At 41.0% G+C, this 18,055-nt stretch overlaps 3 protein-coding genes across 6 annotated transcripts in view; 2 read left to right on the top strand and 1 right to left on the bottom strand.

Moving 5' to 3' along the window:
• Positions 1-355: 355 nt before the first annotated feature.
• On the bottom strand, positions 356-11,138 carry LOC306996959 (GTPase IMAP family member 4-like). The gene is made up of 3 exons (XM_079609929.1): positions 10,980-11,138; positions 10,803-10,875; positions 356-1,372 (listed from the first exon to the last, which is right to left on the bottom strand). The coding sequence occupies exons 2-3, from the start codon at positions 10,828-10,830 to the stop codon at positions 723-725; spliced, it is 678 nt and encodes a 225-aa protein (XP_079466055.1). The 5' UTR covers positions 10,831-10,875; positions 10,980-11,138; the 3' UTR covers positions 356-722.
• Positions 11,139-11,716: 578 nt separating this feature from the next.
• Positions 11,717-14,912, top strand: LOC307002566 (uncharacterized protein). Its single transcript, XM_079620294.1, has 3 exons — positions 11,717-11,836; positions 12,921-13,619; positions 13,888-14,912. The coding sequence occupies exons 1-3, from the start codon at positions 11,815-11,817 to the stop codon at positions 14,535-14,537; spliced, it is 1,371 nt and encodes a 456-aa protein (XP_079476420.1). The 5' UTR covers positions 11,717-11,814; the 3' UTR covers positions 14,538-14,912.
• Positions 14,913-15,955: 1,043 nt separating this feature from the next.
• srebf2 (sterol regulatory element binding transcription factor 2) overlaps positions 15,956-18,055 on the top strand; it is a 28,178-nt gene continuing 26,078 nt past the window's right edge. For 3 of the 4 annotated variants that reach the window (XM_079625978.1, XM_079625976.1, XM_079625975.1), the window contains exon 1: positions 15,960-16,210. In XM_079625978.1, coding sequence (XP_079482104.1) covers positions 16,129-16,210 — 82 coding nt within the window. In that variant the 5' untranslated portion in view covers positions 15,960-16,128. Of the gene's footprint in view, positions 16,211-18,055 lie in introns of all 4 variants that reach the window. The other variant, XM_079625977.1, reaches the window with a different exon arrangement.

The raw sequence follows: 18,055 nt of genomic DNA, 5'->3' as shown, positions 1-18,055 counted from the left end.
TCTGCCGGAGTCTCTTCATCATCTGGGTCTGATTCCTGTTCATACATGTACGGCTGAATACCATACTACAGGGGCGGCAGTGGCTCAGTGGTTCATGTAGGTTGTCTACAAACCGAAAGTTTAGTGTGTTTCAATACCCGGTTCCACTTAACCAAGTGTCGAGGTGTCCATGAGCAAGATACCTAACCCCAGCTGCTCCCGACGAGCTGGATGGCGCCTTGCATGGCTGACGTCGGTGTATGAATGGGTGAATGTGAGGCAATGTGTAAAGCGCTTTGGTGGCCATTGTGTCTGTGAAAGCGCTATATAAATGCAGTCCATTTACAGAACAGCGGGTCTCACACTCTCAGCCATTCTGCTTCTACTGAGTGTTTATTGCCATAGGTATGCAAATGAGAAATGTTTAAGTTACGCCCTCATCCAAAAGCAGGGCGGGGACATGCAGCTCATTTACATTTAAGGTACACACCAAAACAGCTCGTTTTAAAACAGGCCCCAAAAAGGACATTTTCAAATGGTTATAATAAATGATCTGTGGGGTATTTTGTGCTGAAACTTCACAAATACATTCTGGGGACACCCAAGACCAATATTACATCTTGTAAAAAGGGGGCATAATAGGTGCTCTTTAATTTAACACCAGGGATTTTACTATGTGCAAAACCAGTTCACATACAGTCCTGTGTGGCCCAACTCATCATGCATTATTGAAATAATTCACATCAACAGAACAACTTACAATAGATTATAAGCTCCTTGCTGTTGCTCTTCTTCACCGGTTCCATGATATATTTCGCACCGTTCTCCGTCATCATTCCTTCAATCTTCTGCAGTAGGTCTTTTTTCTGACTCTTTTCTGATTTACTCTTGTTATTGAAACAGTGAAAGTTTCCTCCACATTCAGTCACCAGTCGCTGGAGATCCTCATGATCTTGTAGATATTCATCAATGGTCTGATCCAGATCCTCCAGTTCATCTCCACGTGTGAACAGAATCATGATGTACTTCTGAACTTCAGGACCCAATGAACGCTTGATATAATCCAGGATCTCCTCCTCATTTTCCACAGGTTCCTCTAGAGGAACGGTGAGCAGAACTGCACTGAGACCTGATGAACATCGAGAGACCAGCTGATCCTTCATCTTCTCCAGCTTCTCTTTAATCAGATCTGGATCCAGTAGATCTGGACAATCAATCACACACACCTGCTTCTCTCCGGTCTGAGTTACTTCCTCACACACTTCAGCTTCATGTTTCTTAACTTTAAACCTCTTTTCTCCCAGTATAGTGTTTCCAGATGAGCTTTTCCCAGAACCCTTCCTGCCCATCAGAAGAACCCGGATCACTGGATCATCTGGACCAGTGGACATCTCTGAAAGAGACAGAACATATGGAGTCTGACTGTACATATAATGTCAAGTGTATTGTCAATGTGGATTTTGTCCAAAAAAAATTGCCTTTTTTGTTGTTGTTTTGCAGTGAAAACCCACCAATAATTATGATTTACCCACACTATTAGAAAACAATGCATTCTGGGTAATAATTGTTGTTATCGAGAAAGTAGCCCTAACCCTGCAGGAATATACTGTGAATTAACAGCGCTCAAAGTCGACACTCAGAGGCCAACATGACATCATGACTTTGCGTAAACATACACGCCACTGCCACTGTGTTATCTGTACGCATTTTGAGCTATGTATGTCTACGCCGTGTGTATGTCTACGCCCTCGTATGGGTAGGTTTAGGATTAGTTGTGGCTGAGGGGTTAGGATTAGAAGTGCGGTTAGGATTAGGGAATCAGGTACTGACTTCAACGAGGGGGGTAATAATTTGGCAGGGAGTCAAAATTCGGCACATCTGTCAAATGTTCTGAGCGAAACAAACCATCATCCCCGGATGTGATTCCGCGTGCATGTCTACGCCGAAACGAACCATATCCCTAGATGTGATGGAAAAACACGCCAAAAGGCGATTATGCATCTTGATTGCATGCCGAATGGAACACGAATTGGCGTGTCATACATACGCCATTTCATGAGATCAGTCGACACTCAGAGGCTGTGTTCAAAATCACACCCATGTACAAAAGTTCTTGTTGAGAATTAACAGAGATTTAGTTGTTGATGTTTTATTGAAAATAATAAGGTTTGTAGTCACTATCAGTGACTCTTGACCCTTAACTTTATAACATTAGTTTCTCTCTATAAAACTATAACTGTATAGTTTAATAATAGGCAATGCATGCTGGGTTCCAGGATAGTAAAACTCTGAGCATGCACTGCTGCATGAATAAATTATTATTATATTTTGTTTTTCATTGCCACCATTGTTGAGATTCATGTGCTAATTTTTGATATCTCTGTTTCAGAGTGTCTCTGTTTCTTTGGTTGTGCATGAGGTGTTAAAGGGGTGGTATAATGCCCCTTTACTATAATGGCATTATATAATGGTATAATTTTCACAAGATGTCAAATAAGTCTCTGATGTCCCTAGTGTGTGTATGTGAAGTTTCAACGCATTCTCATCCTAGTGCGTCATATACTGACACTTGTGACAAAACGTCTACATCCAACGCACATGGCACCCTTTAGCGTCAATATGACCACAGACCTAAACCCAACCACAGTTATGGTTGGGTTTAGGTCTGGGGTAGGGTTAGGGTTAGACCACTAGGAGGCGCCTTCTGGCCCATTTCTATGTGCGTCTCATATTGACGCTAAAGGGTGCCATGTGCGTTGGATGTAGACGTTTTGTCAAAGCGTCAGTATATGACGCCTTGGGATGAGATCGGGCTGGAAGTTTTAGCTCAAAAAACATAACATATGTTAAAATTGTCACTTTTTGAGGGTGAGCAAAAACGCACCGTTTTTCTGTCTGTCCCTTTAAATGCAAATGAGCTGCTGCTCCCGGCACAGGGGGTGGAGCTTTACCTCAAGAAGAAGTGAGGTAAGAAGTGAGGCTTCTTGAGGTACCTCAAGAAGAAGTGACAACATGTAGAAGCAACAGGACATTTCTGAATGGTTAGTTGATGAATTTATGTTGCTTATGTGTAGTTATCTTCTATTCATTGATTAGCATATTCTGTCATGATAATATATAAAACAATGATTGAAATGTGTCCTTTAAAGAATCAAAATATTGACAGTTTTACAGCAGTGTCAAAGACACCTACATGTTTAAATATGCAAAGCAAGTTTATTTATATATCACATTTCTTACACTTTGGTAATTCAAAGTGCTTGATGTAACAGGGTTAAACCATTCTTTTACTATAAATGTTTTGTCTTTCACCAAAATGACTGTTTTGTTCATCTAATAATTGTTTGGTGACCCCTTGTGGCGACATGAGTAATTAGTGGGTCATTTGTCCTTCCACCTGTGAGACCACACCCCCACCCCCAGCAGAGAAGTTTATCCCATGCTGAAGATGGCGGAAGGTAAAATGTGCTCCGGGGAAATTAGTGTTTTTGTAACTAAATATTTGTTAATTTCACGAATAATATTAAGATTAAAGTTTGTGGATGTTATGTAACAATATGTAAATTGATGTTGATTGTATGTGATGAACTTTGTGAAGTTTAGATGCAATTTGCTCAACATGTGCATTGCATGGCTGACGCCATCTTTTCGATTCAAACATAGGCTTATTTCTCATTTCTGTTTGCTCTTTTAGATGCATGTACATGTGTAAATGCCCACTGTCACCAGAGGAAAGATGGTTCTCCTTGTTGGGTTACAGTAAACAACGCATGAAGCGCAGTTCTCCATGTCCGCCTGTGATTTGAGTGCTGTCGGATGAGAAGCGTTACACTGGTGCCGTGACTCGTCGCATCGCTGAGATTTTCACAACGCAGATCGCCATGTGGTTGCTGACCTTCCTTCCTACGTCCTACTTAAAGTGTGTATGTCAGGTTAAATTTTTTTTTTCGATATATTAAATAAGGTTTAGATGTCTGAGTGAAAATGTAATTATCATTAAAATTATTACTGTAACTGCCCTACAATAAGCTTTATAGCCATTTGTGTCAAGATCATATTTTTAAAACACAGCTGAGCTGTGACGTCAGAAGAGTGTGTGTGTGTGTGTGTGTGTGTGTGTGTGTGTGTGTGTGTGTGTGTATGTGCTGAGCTGTGACGTCAGAAGAGTGTGTGTGTGTGTGTGTGTGTGCTGAGCTGTGACGTCAGAAGAGGGAGACACAGTTCTATTCAAGTATGGAGAGTTTTGAGTCTGAGGAGATCCACAATCCCCCTCAAACCTACGATGGCCACAGCCATACACTTTTGAGCCTCCCAGGCGTGAGACAGACGAGGAGCCAAACAGAAATTTAAATAATTCCTATGGAAGAAATTTCCAAGTGTTGTCAAAAGACCCGGTACTTCGGTACCATTTCGGTACTAAAAAAATTAAATGGTTACGGTACCAGCTTTTCTTAAGTACCGGTAGTACCGAAGTATCGGATTAATCCGGTTCTTGACGCGCTGTCCGAACGGTGCACAGTTGCGTCCTCTTCATTCATAAACACATGGCGACCGGCGGTGGCTCTGAATCCACTTGTTGACAAGAAAGGAGGAAAGAGCCGTTCACACAGCGCGTTTTTTGCGCGTGCAAATTCGTTTTCCAGGCGCGCCTCTGTTCATGGTTGCATAGCAACGGCAGACGCAACGGGAAAGCACGCGCTTGTGGAAAGGAGAAAGCGGTGCAAACTGCGCTCTCCATGATGACGAGGAAGTATCATCAAAGAGTTAAATGATTTCTAGCCCTTGCATTAGCTTTACTACTAGATATATTCATTGAGATGAGAAATAAAAAGCCGCCCTGTACAGCTATGATCAGCTGTTCGGCCGAGCTTTCCATGTGGTTACGGAAAGACCGCTGGTTTGTGTCACATGACCTGTTGAGATGCATTGAAGTGCTTCTCACTGAATTTGCACTCGCATAAAACACGATATGTGAACGGCCCCTAAAGTGGTATCGTGTGCGGTTGTATCTAGTTTAAAAGGCCTTTTAATATGAACGTAGTTTTGGATTAAATAAAAGGACAGTCAAGTCAAATAAAACACGTTTTATCTCCTGTTTAGTTGGTAACCCTACATTAAGATAGGCTACCATTCATTAACATTAATGCCTTATCTAACATCAATACATTGAGTGAACAATATATTTTTACAACATTAATGTATGTTTGTGAATGTTATTTAATACAAACACTTGATTGTTCATGAACAGATACAACTTTTGATTTTAAAAATGTATTAGTAGGCTACATTTTTAAATTACCCCAAGGAGAATAATTGCTTCAGTGTATATAACTATTGTTAGGTCATTTTATCTAATGTTATCTAACAAATGGATATACACTTTAATATATGCAAATTTAATCTAAATTAGCTTTGGTACCGAAATTGGTACCGAGAACCGTGGATTTTCACAGGTATCGGTACCGAATACTGAAATTTTGGTACCGTGACAACACTAGAAGAAACATAAATATCTGGTGTGAAGAGAACCAGTGGAGAGTTGGTCAGGTGTCTGGTAAGTATAGGCGTAACTTAGAGGTGGAACGGTACATGTATTATTGAACCGAAACGGTACGGGCGTCACGGTTCGGTGCATGAATATACACGGAGAATACACGGTATAAAAATAAATAAAACTTGCGTGCAAATTAATTAATGCGGAACTACTGTTAGATACGCAGGTTATTTAGGGACACATAATCTGTAGCTCCGCCTTAGCTCTGAAGCTCCGGCTATAATGAACAGGCTGCGATCGATGTCAATATTGCAATGCTGGAATGTGTGTGTGTGTGTGTGTGTGTGTGTGTGTGTGTGTGTGTGTGTGTGTGTGTGTGTGTGTGTGTGTGTGTGTGTGTGTGTGTGTGTGTGTGTGTGTGTGTGTGTGTGTGTGTGTGTGTGTGTGTGTGTGTGTGTGTGTGTGTGAGAGAGAGAGGGGCGCGGGCGCGATCGACTGCTTCTACTACAGTAGCATACACCGTAGGCACCGCATCAGCTACCAGTCTCACATTTGGGTTTTAAATCCCATTTTATAACTCATGAGATCTCCAACCGCGTAGTCCTTCTCAGTGAAATGGGCGCTGCACATGACCGATCAGTTATTCAATGATTGAAATTACATTTGTAATAATATTCCCAGAGCAGAATCTACATTCTCAAATTCCATGACAGAGCTGACGACATCGGGATTGTGCTTGAAGGCCAGAACATCTTGCACGGCTTGGATAACTTTGCATTAGCTACGGCAATGCTTTTTGGGCTGATGTGTGCTTTAAATCTCAACTACCCACCTGAGGTACTGCAGAAGATAGTCATGGAGCTGGAAGGCTGCACTATGAGTAAAGTGATAAAGTTAAAGGTTCGGTATTTTTAACTTAAAGCCCTGTTTTCAGATAGTTTCTGATGAAAGAGAACGGTTAAGATTGACATTTGGAGAGATGCTGCTGGCCCAAGACCCCCCCACCCTCACAATGGCTGCATAGGTGCACTGGGACAATCCTTCCGAAAAACGCATTAAATTTTTGTTTACAAAGACGTGAAACTGACTGAGTGGTCCGGGGTGTTCACTGATATGCTCACACAAAAATCGCTGCAAAAGATGCTTTCCAACAGGTTTTATCGTAGTTTTTGTAATACCGTACTGATATGAGTAAAGTAATATGATCTTTTTAATGTTATTTTGATGTCATGCTTTGTTGGCATTTGATGTCAATTCAACATTTATTTGACGTCAGGATGTCATGATGTTGATGTCATTTTAATGCTATTTTGATATCATTCAATATCAAGCTTCAATATCAGATAAAATTTACCTTTTATATGCAATTCGCCTTTCGCTAAGCCACGCCCTAGAATGTAGATTGACCAATCACAGCGCAGCCAAGAACGAGCTCCACAGTGGTCCGACACTTTTCCACAGCGCTCCATTGACTTTAACACAGGCGTCTCGTATTTTTGGTCTCGGCAGGCTATTACCGTCATAGTTTTATCAGAAATATGGCTAACCGTTGTGCCTGGGGCATTTGTAACACAGATACGCGTTTCCCAGAGAGGTTGGAGGGGGGTGTCCGTTTTTTCCCCTTCCCAAAACCGAAGTCAAATCCTGACAAGTGTCGTCTTTGGATTAAACTGTGTGGACGTCCTCAGTCAGCGAAACCCCTCAAGATCAACAACACACTTTTGTCTCTAAGATACATTTAGCTTTTAACTTTACTGTGAAGTTATACTAGTTAGACAGTTTTATGCTATGATTTTGGTTCTCTAGCCTAATTGTTGATACGCTAGCACACGCTGCTAATAAATACAACTTTATACTCGCGTAGTCCGTTTGCTTTGTTATAACGATTATAGAAGTGAACAGAGACCCAGCTCTGCATGAACAGTGTTGCTCCTGATATTGTGAGTCTCAGCCTCCGTCTCCATTAGGATATAATGCGGTGGTTCAGTTTTTGACTGTGACCGTTATGCTTTTGCCTCTATTTGGGTGTTGTTGCTTTGCCTTGTTGTTGCTTGCGTTTCACCGGTATGTCTTGAATATAGCCTTCGAACGCACACTGAGCCCCTTTTGCCTACTTCTATCGGACACTTTATTTGCTGCTTTATAAAAGTTTGATCAAATGTCAGCAGGAAGAGCCGTCACAGCATAAGCCATGTTGATACCAAACCAGAGCCCAGATGAAGTTGACGGACGTAGCAACAGTAACTAAGGGGGGCGGGGCTTTGCAAAAGGTGAATTATAGTGTCTGCTGTCATTTTAAACGTGAACTAAATGTAAACATGCTAGGATTTAAATAAATAAAAACACACATGCAAAGTACAAAGACCTAGGCCAACAACTTTCAAGATCATTCAGGCTAGGTCTTTTAGATGTTGAAAATGAGTCGCAATAAATTTCACATCAATTTGACGTCTTATTTCCTGACATCAAATCAACATCGATTTAATGTCAATGATATTGACCTGAGATGTAGGGACCAGAAAAAACACGTCAGATTGATACCTTTGTTGGGCGGAGGAACCCCCAAAAATTATACCGCGGAGGAGAAAAATATTAGATTTTTAAATCGAGCTTTTGCACCGAGCGCACGTCAGAAACAGAGGACAGGGTGTGTGTTCATCTGAGCCTCATTGGTCCGTCAATGTCAGAATAATTGAGATGACCAATCAAATTAAAGTAGGCGGGCTTTATGTTCACAGAAGCGGCTGAGCGCGAATTTTAGCGCAACTTTGTCTGTGATCGTTTATGCTCAAGTGCGAGATAAGATGTAAGTAGCTAAACTAAACATTTCATATTTGACAGCTGGTTTAGGTCATACATGTTAGAAATAATCAGGCAAACTAATAAACGTTTGTCTAATTTCGCCATTTTTTACTGAAAATAGGCCTGTAACGTGATTCATGTAACTTAATGTAATAATTAGTTAAGGCTAACGTTACTGTCATTGTGAGGGAAGGGGACAATAAACATTAACGAAGCCGTTTTCATCATATAAGCATAAGGCACAGCACAGGTTAATATGAATGTGTACATATTGAGAATTAATATTATAATATAATTTGTAGTCTTCAGTAAATTAAAAAAGACCAGCTTTAGGAGGGGAAGAGACAGGGCAAGATAAGGATACTGAGAGAAAAAGAAAGAGTGATGGAAATGAGGAGAGAGCAGGTATTGACAAATAACTTTTACTTTTAAAGTTATTGTTATCCATTTTTTTGGCCTTCAAAACATCTTAAAATGCACATATGTAGATAATCTAAAGTGTCTCGGGGAGCCCCTGAATCCCCCTAACTGCCTCACATTCGGGACCTCAGTGATCATAAAACCCTGCGTTTATACTTATAAACAGCCGATATCCTAGTAATACGCATTAATAAGCAAGTTAATAGTGAGAATTAGATCCTAAACTAAAGTGTTACACTTTTTTAAAACCATACACAGTAATATCCATATTATCATGTTTAACACTGAGGATTTGAATAATTGTAATCGGATGCAGATATCTGAATCAGAGAATATCATAGGTTCGGTGATTGGCGGGTGGATTATTTATTTCAACAGTGAATTTAGGGGACTCAAAGTACACCAGATTAATGAATTTATCTTTAAAATGTACAAAAAAAATATTACCCACCTAGAGGTAATGAGCTCCACTTACAAAAATATTGTGGGAAACACAGTAGGCTATATGATGTTCTATAAAAAATACAAATGTAATTCTCTTATCATTAAAATACGTAGGCTACATGATCAGGATTTTATCCCTGCATAAAAACTTTTTTTAAAAACCCTGCATATACTCATCGGGGGCTGAGCCCCCCTAAAGAATCACCCCTGGTGTCCCCCCCAATGTTAAACTCATTCCTGCTACGCCCCTGTAACAACCACAAGGAAATAATTACAAAATATAATGAAAATATGCATATTCATGCATGTAATACATGGTGGTCAAAATCTTGACTATTTGTTGATGTCAAATTGACGTCATGGTCCTCACTGCAGAGCACGAAATCCAGGGGGAGGATTACATATACCTAAACCTACCAATCTCCACCCCTTAGATCTGGATCCAACTCCGCCCCCTGGATCTCGTGTTCTGCAGTGAGGTGCTACTGTCAAGGTGCTTGCTGGGTAATAGATACTGCTTTACCATCCGGGTAAAAAAAAAAAAAAATACAAGCTGCAATGCAGGGATTGTGTTAATTTTTTCCCGCATGTCATATTTTCTTCAACATCATCAGCATGTCTCAGGAGCTCCGCTATTTTGCTTTAATAAATCCTGTGGGATATTCTTAAATAGAAATTATCTATTGTTTCCCCTTTATTTAAATCAGGAGACAGGCACATTATTTCCAATTATAGACCTATTAGCATTTTGCCAGTCATTTCTAAGGTTTTAGAAAAATGGGTGTCTCAACAGATTAGGAATCACTTGAATAATTCAGTCTTCATCCATTACAATTTGGATTTAGGACAAATCACTCCACTGAGACAGCAAACTGTCTTTTTATCGAAAATATTACACCATTGCTTTATAGGAACATGGTTGTTGGAGCTATTTTTTTAGATCTTAGGAAAGCCTTTGACACTGTTAATCGCAATATTCTACTGTCTAAACTGTCTCATTTTAATTTCTCAGATAATGCTCTAAAGTGGGTAGCCTCTTATCTTTTTCAACGATCACAAACTGTACGTATTGGCAGCTATCATTCTGAACCTCTTCAGTTGTCCACTGGAGTGCCTCAAGGGTCTATATTGGGCCACCTTTTGTTTTGCATGTATATTAATGACTTGCCAAGTGCGTGCCCAGAAGTGAGAGTTCAAATGTATGCAGATGACACTGTTTTATATATACATGGAACAACAAAAGCAGAAGTGGCTGCCAAACTTACGAATGCTATGGTTAGTGAATGGTTAAACCACTGTAGCCTGCAGTTAAATCTTTCCAAAACAGTTGGTATGTTTTTTAGTAAAACTACCAACTCTGCAGTTGATACCGGTGAAAAAATTCAAATTGTCTCAGATTTTAAATATCTTGGTATTATCATTGACTCCAAACTTAAGTTTAATTCTCAGATTTCAAATACTGTTAAGAAAATAACATTTCATTTATCTAATTTTCGATATATCAGGAATTCACTGTCTACCCAAGCGGCCAAAATGTTTATGCATATGAATTATTGTCTAACTACTTGGTCTCAGGCCAACCACTCTGCTAACTCTGGTGGTATATTTTGACTTGTCATGTTAATATGCATTGTCCTTGTAATAATAAACTAAATTATCTTACCAGGAGGAGTTTCAGACCCCGTCGCCATTACTGTATGAGACTGCAGACAGATCACAGCGCAGGAAAATACTTCCTAAAACCATACATTCAACAATCTCAATATATGCTTGTCATTCCTTATTATCAACAATAGGTGTAAATAAATCTGCATAAAAGATCGCAGAAACGCAAACTCACCAGGAGTCGAGCTGATGTTCAGGATTGTCTAAATCTCAATTAAGAATATTAGAGAGAATACATTTATAGCTGGATGTGGAGGAGATGTGGGGGAGATGTGGAGGAGTGGAGCTTCTCCTGCGTCATAGCCTAAAGGGCGTGGCGGCCATTGCTCGAGCTGCAGCATGACGTGATATCGAAACTGAAAGAAAATCTGATCATAAACCATTCATAGTCTAGTATTGCTTTATTATTGTTGAATAAATCAATTTCATTCATTTTAATAAATCAATTTCGCAACATTTCGTTCTGTCAGCCGCACCATTCGCACCTGATACACACCTAAAATCCTCTTACATTTCTCTTTTGTTTATGTGAGAAATCCACGCAATTTTCGTGTCAAACCACATTCCAAGACATCGCTTGTTCTAATTACTTTTTATTATATAATTTTACATTTATATATGTACTTAGGCCTATCTTTTTATTTGTAAAGAACATATATTTGGGAATTTAAATCCACCATTAAAGACAATTTCCCAACATTATTTAAAGCTGAATGCATTTTTATTAACAATATAATCCACATTTCTGCCTGTGATGATCCAAAGTCATCTGTCTAGGGAACGATGGTTTGGTTAATAACTGTCCTGCTCCCATTTGATCTGTTTCTGGCCCGTTATGAACCTGTGTGAGTGTTTCTCTGAGTGTCCGACAGGCGGCGCCAAATCCTCTCCGTTCAAACTCTCACTGATGACGTTTGATCTTCCGCTCATGCGCAGCGCGAGTCTGAACTACAGAACAACAAAACCTCCAGAATCAGCGCGAGTCCGTCAACAAATCTGATGCTTACATCATGTCTGGAAACGCTTTTCCAGGTGTGTACATATCAATGTGTGTGACATATCAATGTGTGTGACATAGCCTACCTGTTTTTGTGTATCACTAACTTGTGTTTGTTTACGTCTAAACAGCTAAAGTTGGTTTATCTACATGTGTCCCTGATAACTATATGTGTCTCATGGTTCTGTTAATATGAGTTCATCATTATGAAAAAGTTACGTAATAAAATAACTACAAAACATTCTGTCACACAAAGATTCTAGGAACGTTAATTTATGGTTATAAAACCGATAAAGTTTGTTAAAACCGTTAAATAACCGTTAAAGTTCATTTCTAGAATATTAGAAATTGTTACTTAAAATAACCAAACATCTAAGTTACTGATTACTGGACGGAAAACAACATAGAAGAACATACATTTTAGTATAAAAACTATTAATATATGAACATAAAATACTATTTTTTTTTTAATCCCATTTTTAACCCCTTTTTTGAACGGTGTATTAATTGTTTTGGCATGTTATCAAGCTGATGATGTTTATATTCAGTAATTTCACATTATTTAACTTTTCAGTTGTCATAAGATTATTAGTCTACAACTTCCCAATAAAAGTATACAAATTTTTGAAGTTTTGAAAGAACTATAATGTAACTGTCATTTATATTCGGCATTCTTTTCTTCCTTATGAGCCAGAAAAACACTAAATTTAAACTATTGTATTTATTTTAGGATACATATCTATACAAATATGTCATATATTATTTATATATTTATGTAAAAAATATATATATATTTCCCCATTTTAACCCCCAGTGAGACACTTTATTTATCGTTTGTAAGAGTTTTTTTTTATTCATTTATTTATGTATTGATTGATTGCATGTTATCAATCTGATTTTGTTTATTAGCAGTGTTATCTAATTATGTTTATAATCAACTCTATGGTAAGATTATGAAAGTACAACTTGTCAATAAAGGTAAACTGTAAATTTTCAAGGAGGTACAATTTTTTTTTTTTTAATAATAGTTTTGATTAAACTATAACAATAGTCCAACGATGTGTGAAGTATTGAAATAAAGATCATGAAAGTAAATGTGTGTTGTGTTTCTGACTCCAGATCAGTCTGAGGAGGAGCGAGAGGGGGCGGAGCTGAGACTCGTTCTGATTGGCCGGACGGGCTCAGGAAAGAGCGCCACAGGAAACACCATCTTAGGGCGGCGTCACTTCCTGTCTGCGCTGCGTGCGAGCTCGGTGACGCGCGTGTGTGAGTGCGGCGCCGCGGATCTGCGTGAGGAAGAGGAGTGCGCTGGGATGAAGAGGGTTCTGGTGGTGGACATGCCGGGGTTCGGCGACACGCGGGTCGACGCGAGTCACGTTCACGCCGAGATGGCGAAGTGTGTGTCGCTGACGGCTCCGGGGCCGCACGCCTTCCTGCTGGTGGTGCCGCTGGGCCGCTTCACGGAGGAGGAGCCGCGCGCCGTGGCGGAGATGCTGCGCGTGTTCGGCGAGGAGGCGCTCCGCCACACGGTGGTGCTGTTCACGCGCGGGGACGAGCTGGAGGAGGGGGAGGGGGGGATGGAGGGGTTCCTGGGGGCCGGAGCCGCACCGGAGCCGCTAGCGCTCCTGCTACGCCACTGTGGCGGACGCTACTGCCTCTTCAACAACAGAGCGCCGGAGAACCGCGCGCAGGTGCGCCTCCTGCTGGACACGGTGCAGGAGATGCTGGAGCGCGCGGGCGGAGCCTGTTACTCGAGTAACCTGTTCCTAGAGGCGGAGCTAGCCGTACGCCACGAGCAGCAGCGCCGCACACACAACTGTGAGGAGGACACACTCTTTACACTGTCTACACACTCCTACATCAAGATACAGTGATACTATAGACAGATAGATAGATAGATAGATAGATAGACAGATAGACAGATAGATAGATAGATAGATAGATATGCAACATATGACGGAAAAGTACTCTTGTCTTGTAGAGTGAAGTTTATTGCTGTGACTCTCTCTCTCTCTCTCTCTCTCTCTCTCTCTCTCTCTCTCTCTCTCTCTCTCTCTCTCTCTCTCTCTCTCTCTCTGTGTGTCAGTGTGGCGGAGTGGTGCGGGCGGCAGACGGCAGGCGCTGCGGTCGGCTCTGAGCCGCATGCGGGCCGAAGCCGCGCTCTCAGGGAAGGTTCTGGAGCGCGTGAAGGTGCTGGTCGCCGCCGGGGCCACGGGTGTGGCGGTCGGGGCCGTCCTCGGAGCCGCGGCCCCTCTGGCGCTGGCGGGCTCGGCGGGCTTAGCCGGGGTCTGCTCTGGCCAGGCGCTGGGCGCTATCGTGGCGGCCGCGAGCGGACAGACGGCGGTGGCTCTTGGAGCGGCGACGGGCGGGGGGGTTGGGGGGGTGGTGGGGGCTCTAGCCGGAGCCGAGGCTGAGACGCCGCGAGACGCCGCGCTGGAAGCACTGCAGCAGGTGGGAGTGATGGGGGCGCTGGTGGTGGGCGTGGCTGCGGGAGTGGGTGGAGCTGCAGGGGCGGGGTCAGTGCTAGGGGCGGGGCTAGGGGGCGGAGCTGTGACCAGTTCAACCGCACTGAACGGCATCGGAACGACCGCGCGCATCCTGAGCGAGATCGGGCGAGCGGCGGCGGGAATCGCTCTGGCCGGAGGATTGGTCGTCAAAGTGGTGAAGGAGAGAGTTCGGTCCGCAGAGAACGGCTACAGCGAACGCCACTCCTACGAGATCCACTGGAACAAGTGAAGCACGCGCGGATGGACATTAATGCAGTGCGTTTACATGCTTTCTCAGCGCTTATTCTCTCTGATCTGATCTTCTCATTCAGATCAATACATGCATTTCAACATGAAAATCACATTTTTAACTAATATTTTTGATATAAACCTGCATTCAAACGGTGTGTTCAGGATCCAGTTATTCGCTCATTTATGATAAACATGTTTTGTAGTGAGCAGATTTTGATTGAACTCCAGGTTGAACTGTGTGTTTGAACAGTTGGTGACGTGCTGATCAGATGGACTGAACACTGTGTGTGTGTGTGTGTGTGTGCGTGTGTGTGTGCGTGTGTGTGTGTTTTCTGAAGCAGCTCAACACAAATAAACACACGTGAAGAATCTGAGGCTGAGGCTTTTATTTATCACACACACGCTTCACTCACACACACTTCTGACCTTATTTCACCCGTTAAAGCCTGAACTATTTATGTTTAATGTTTATTAATTTCCACTCTGGATTACAGGAATTATATCTCACATTTATAAGAGAGAAAATAATCATCAGAGCTAAATTAATAAAATAAAATAAAAATTCTCAATAACCCATTTAAAGTTATCATGCATTTGAATTTTCCCTCTGATTTAACAGCGTTTTATTAAGCCAATCGTGATATTTTATTTATTAATATTTTATTTTGGGGTGATTTTGGAAAAATGTTGATGTATTTTCAAGGACACAAAATTCTACTGATATATTTACTGATTTATGAGTGTGAAAGGACTACAATTTGAGTTTATTATGGGTTATAAGACAGAAAACTAGGTCATAAATTAAAATGATCTTCCTCCCACGTATAAACCGTGTGTTCTGTTGAGAGACTTTATTGTTTGTCGAGTGTTATCACGTTGACAAAATATAAATATATCTAAACTGGGAAGCATATGCGTTAAACAGAAGTTGGTTTATAACCTTTCATAATCTTATGACAACTGATCATAAAACATAACGTCAACTTGATATAACACGCAATGTACTTTGGCAGGAAGATATATTTCAGAAGATCTCCTTTTAAAGGTATTCTGGTCAGAAATGCTTTTTAATAATTAGAATAGATAAATATTATTTAACTTTTAAATGATTGTTTTCGTCTCTCTGCTGGTAAACGCGCTAAAATTAGGTTGTGTGAAGATGATGCTGATGATGTAACCACACACAAAGATTTACATATTTAATTGACGCTCACCAACCCGCTGCCTGCTCATTAAATATTCATGACCTCTTCATTCACTCAGACCGGCCTGGGCGGAGTTTAGTCTGAGGGGCGGGGCGAATGCAAATGACCAGAGCGCCTCTGCTCATCGACGTACAATCAGGCCACGCTCGAGCGGGCGATCTGATTGGACGACAGCGCCCGATCTTACGACGGCTCTCGCCGAGCGCGAGCCAATCAGACGTCATTCTCACTGTTTGTGAATGACGTCACTGCTGAGGCGCAAGATGGCCGCGTCTAGTCGGTAAACGTTCGTCCGACCGCGGAACCGAGCGAGTGAACATACGGAGTGTGTCGATGCTGTGAGCGAGTGTTGAGGAGCGAAGAACCCGACAGAGACCCGTGAGGATGGACGCCTCCGAGTTCATGGACACTATGGACCCGAGCTTATCCGAACTGGGCGATGAGTTCACACTGGGAGACATCGACGGTGAGAGATGATGATGATGATGAATGATGATGATGGTGTGTGTGTGTGTGTGTGTGTGTGTGTGTGTGTGTGTGTGTGTGTGTGTGTGTGTGTGTGTGTATTGTTTGCACTGTCTTATAGAGTTTATCATGTGCGGTTAATCTACAGTAAATCTTCAGATAACATGTAAAAGTACTGGATTATTATAATAATCTATGGCAGCAGAGAAACCAGTGGAGTGTGGAGTCTGGACTGGTTGTTCGTGTGATGATGATGATGATGAACTCTTCGTCATCGTGTGTGTGTGTGTGTGTGTGTGTGTGTGTGTGTGTGTGTGTGTGTGTGTCGGTGTCTGATAAATCAAAGAGTGCAGGATAAAGATATTGTGCTGACTGTACTGCTGTTATTAGTATTGTTGTTGTTGTTATTAGTGGTTATTGTTATTAGTTGTTAGCAGTTGTTGTTGTGGTGTAATTAGTGTGGTTATTAGTGTTGTTATTGGGGGTTTTGCTGTCATTAGTGCTATTTTTGTTGTTATTGGTTGGTGTTAATATTGATATTAGTGTTGGTTATTAGTGTTATTACTGTTGTCATTAGAGTTAGTGTTGTTATTAGAATTATTAATGCTGGTTTTGGTGTAATTAGTGTTTTTCTTGTTGTTATTTTCTTTTAGTTTTTCTATTTGTTAGTGTTACTAGTGTTATTGTTGTCATTAGGGTTATTATTAGTGTTGTCATTAGGGTTATTATTATTAGTGTTATTGGTGTTATTATTCAGGGCTCAACGTTAAGGATTATTTCCACTGGCCCGGTCGGCTCACCACTAAAAAGTAATGAATAAATAAAGCCAATAAAATAGGCCTAGTTATTCTGTCTTTAATGTTTTTGATTTTGACTCATAACCTTAAAAAATAAGGTTAACTTGTGACACCCAAAATGACTAGCCTAACTCGTATAAATGTAAAATACTGTTGAAAGACTAAAGTAAACTGTCAGTAATACAATAAGAGCTAATAATAAAATTACGAGCAATAGCACAAGTACACAAAAGAAAAAACATAAAAAAGAAAATAAACACTGTTTGTCAGGTTAGTCTAACAGTTATTTTCAGGTCGAGTTAATTAATAATGAAATGCTATAGTCTTCACTGTTTAAATATAGGTTAAAGTTACAGCAGTTATTCAGTCAAGAGCAGTGAGTGAGTTTTTCATGTGTTGTCTGAGAACATCTAAACACAGGCAGAATCAGGTTTATTAGGCCACTGTCACTTTAAGAGCCGCACAGACCCAATATACTGATACACCTCATGCGTTTATTTCTGCTTATGTTCACTTACGATGATATTAGTGTTGTTAGTAGTGTTATTAGTTGTGGTGTTGTTCTTGTTCATATTGATTATGTTGTTATTAGTGTTGTAAGTGTTGTTATTACTATTGTTGTTATTATAAGTGTTGTCATTTATTGGTGTTATGGTCGTCGTTATACATCAAGGCCATGTGTGTGATTCAGGGCCGCAGGAACTGATAAGCTTGATAACTGAACTGGGATTGCAGTGAAAGTCACTTTGGATAAAAGCATCTGGCAAAGTCATGAATGAAAGTAAATGTCACACACACACACACACAGTCAGTGATCAGAGCTTAGTTTTTATAGTTGATCACTTAAACATCAGCTTTACAGCATGAGCTGACTCTAGTTCTCCTGGAGGAGTGTGTCGTGTGGAGGTGAAGAGTGTGCGGTCACAACACACACACACACACACACACACCTCTGTTGAATCTCTGAAGGATCATGTGAACACACACTAAATCTGATCTTCCGCTCCTGTGTCTCAGTGATTCTCTCTAAAGACACACACACTCATGTC

Source organism: Phoxinus phoxinus, assembly GCF_949152265.1.
Source record: "Phoxinus phoxinus genome assembly, chromosome: 1".
Classification (NCBI taxonomy): Eukaryota; Metazoa; Chordata; class Actinopteri; order Cypriniformes; family Leuciscidae; genus Phoxinus; species Phoxinus phoxinus.
Note: the sequence above shows the minus strand (reverse complement) of the source record. Positions and strands in the feature narration are given on the sequence as shown.

Excerpts from the sequence above, each read along its gene's own strand:
- LOC307002566 (XM_079620294.1), top strand. The coding sequence starts at position 11,815 with ATGTCTGGAAACGCTTTTCCAG. Across the intron at positions 11,837-12,920 it reads GTCTGGAAACGCTTTTCCAG|ATCAGTCTGAGGAGGAGCGA; the intron begins GTGTGTACATAT and ends TTCTGACTCCAG. Across the intron at positions 13,620-13,887 it reads GCAGCGCCGCACACACAACT|TGTGGCGGAGTGGTGCGGGC; the intron begins GTGAGGAGGACA and ends TCTGTGTGTCAG.
- LOC306996959 (XM_079609929.1), bottom strand. The coding sequence starts at position 10,830 with ATGGCGACGGGGTCTGAAACTCCTCCTG. Across the intron at positions 1,373-10,802 it reads GGGGTCTGAAACTCCTCCTG|AGATGTCCACTGGTCCAGAT; the intron begins GTAAGATAATTT and ends TGTCTCTTTCAG.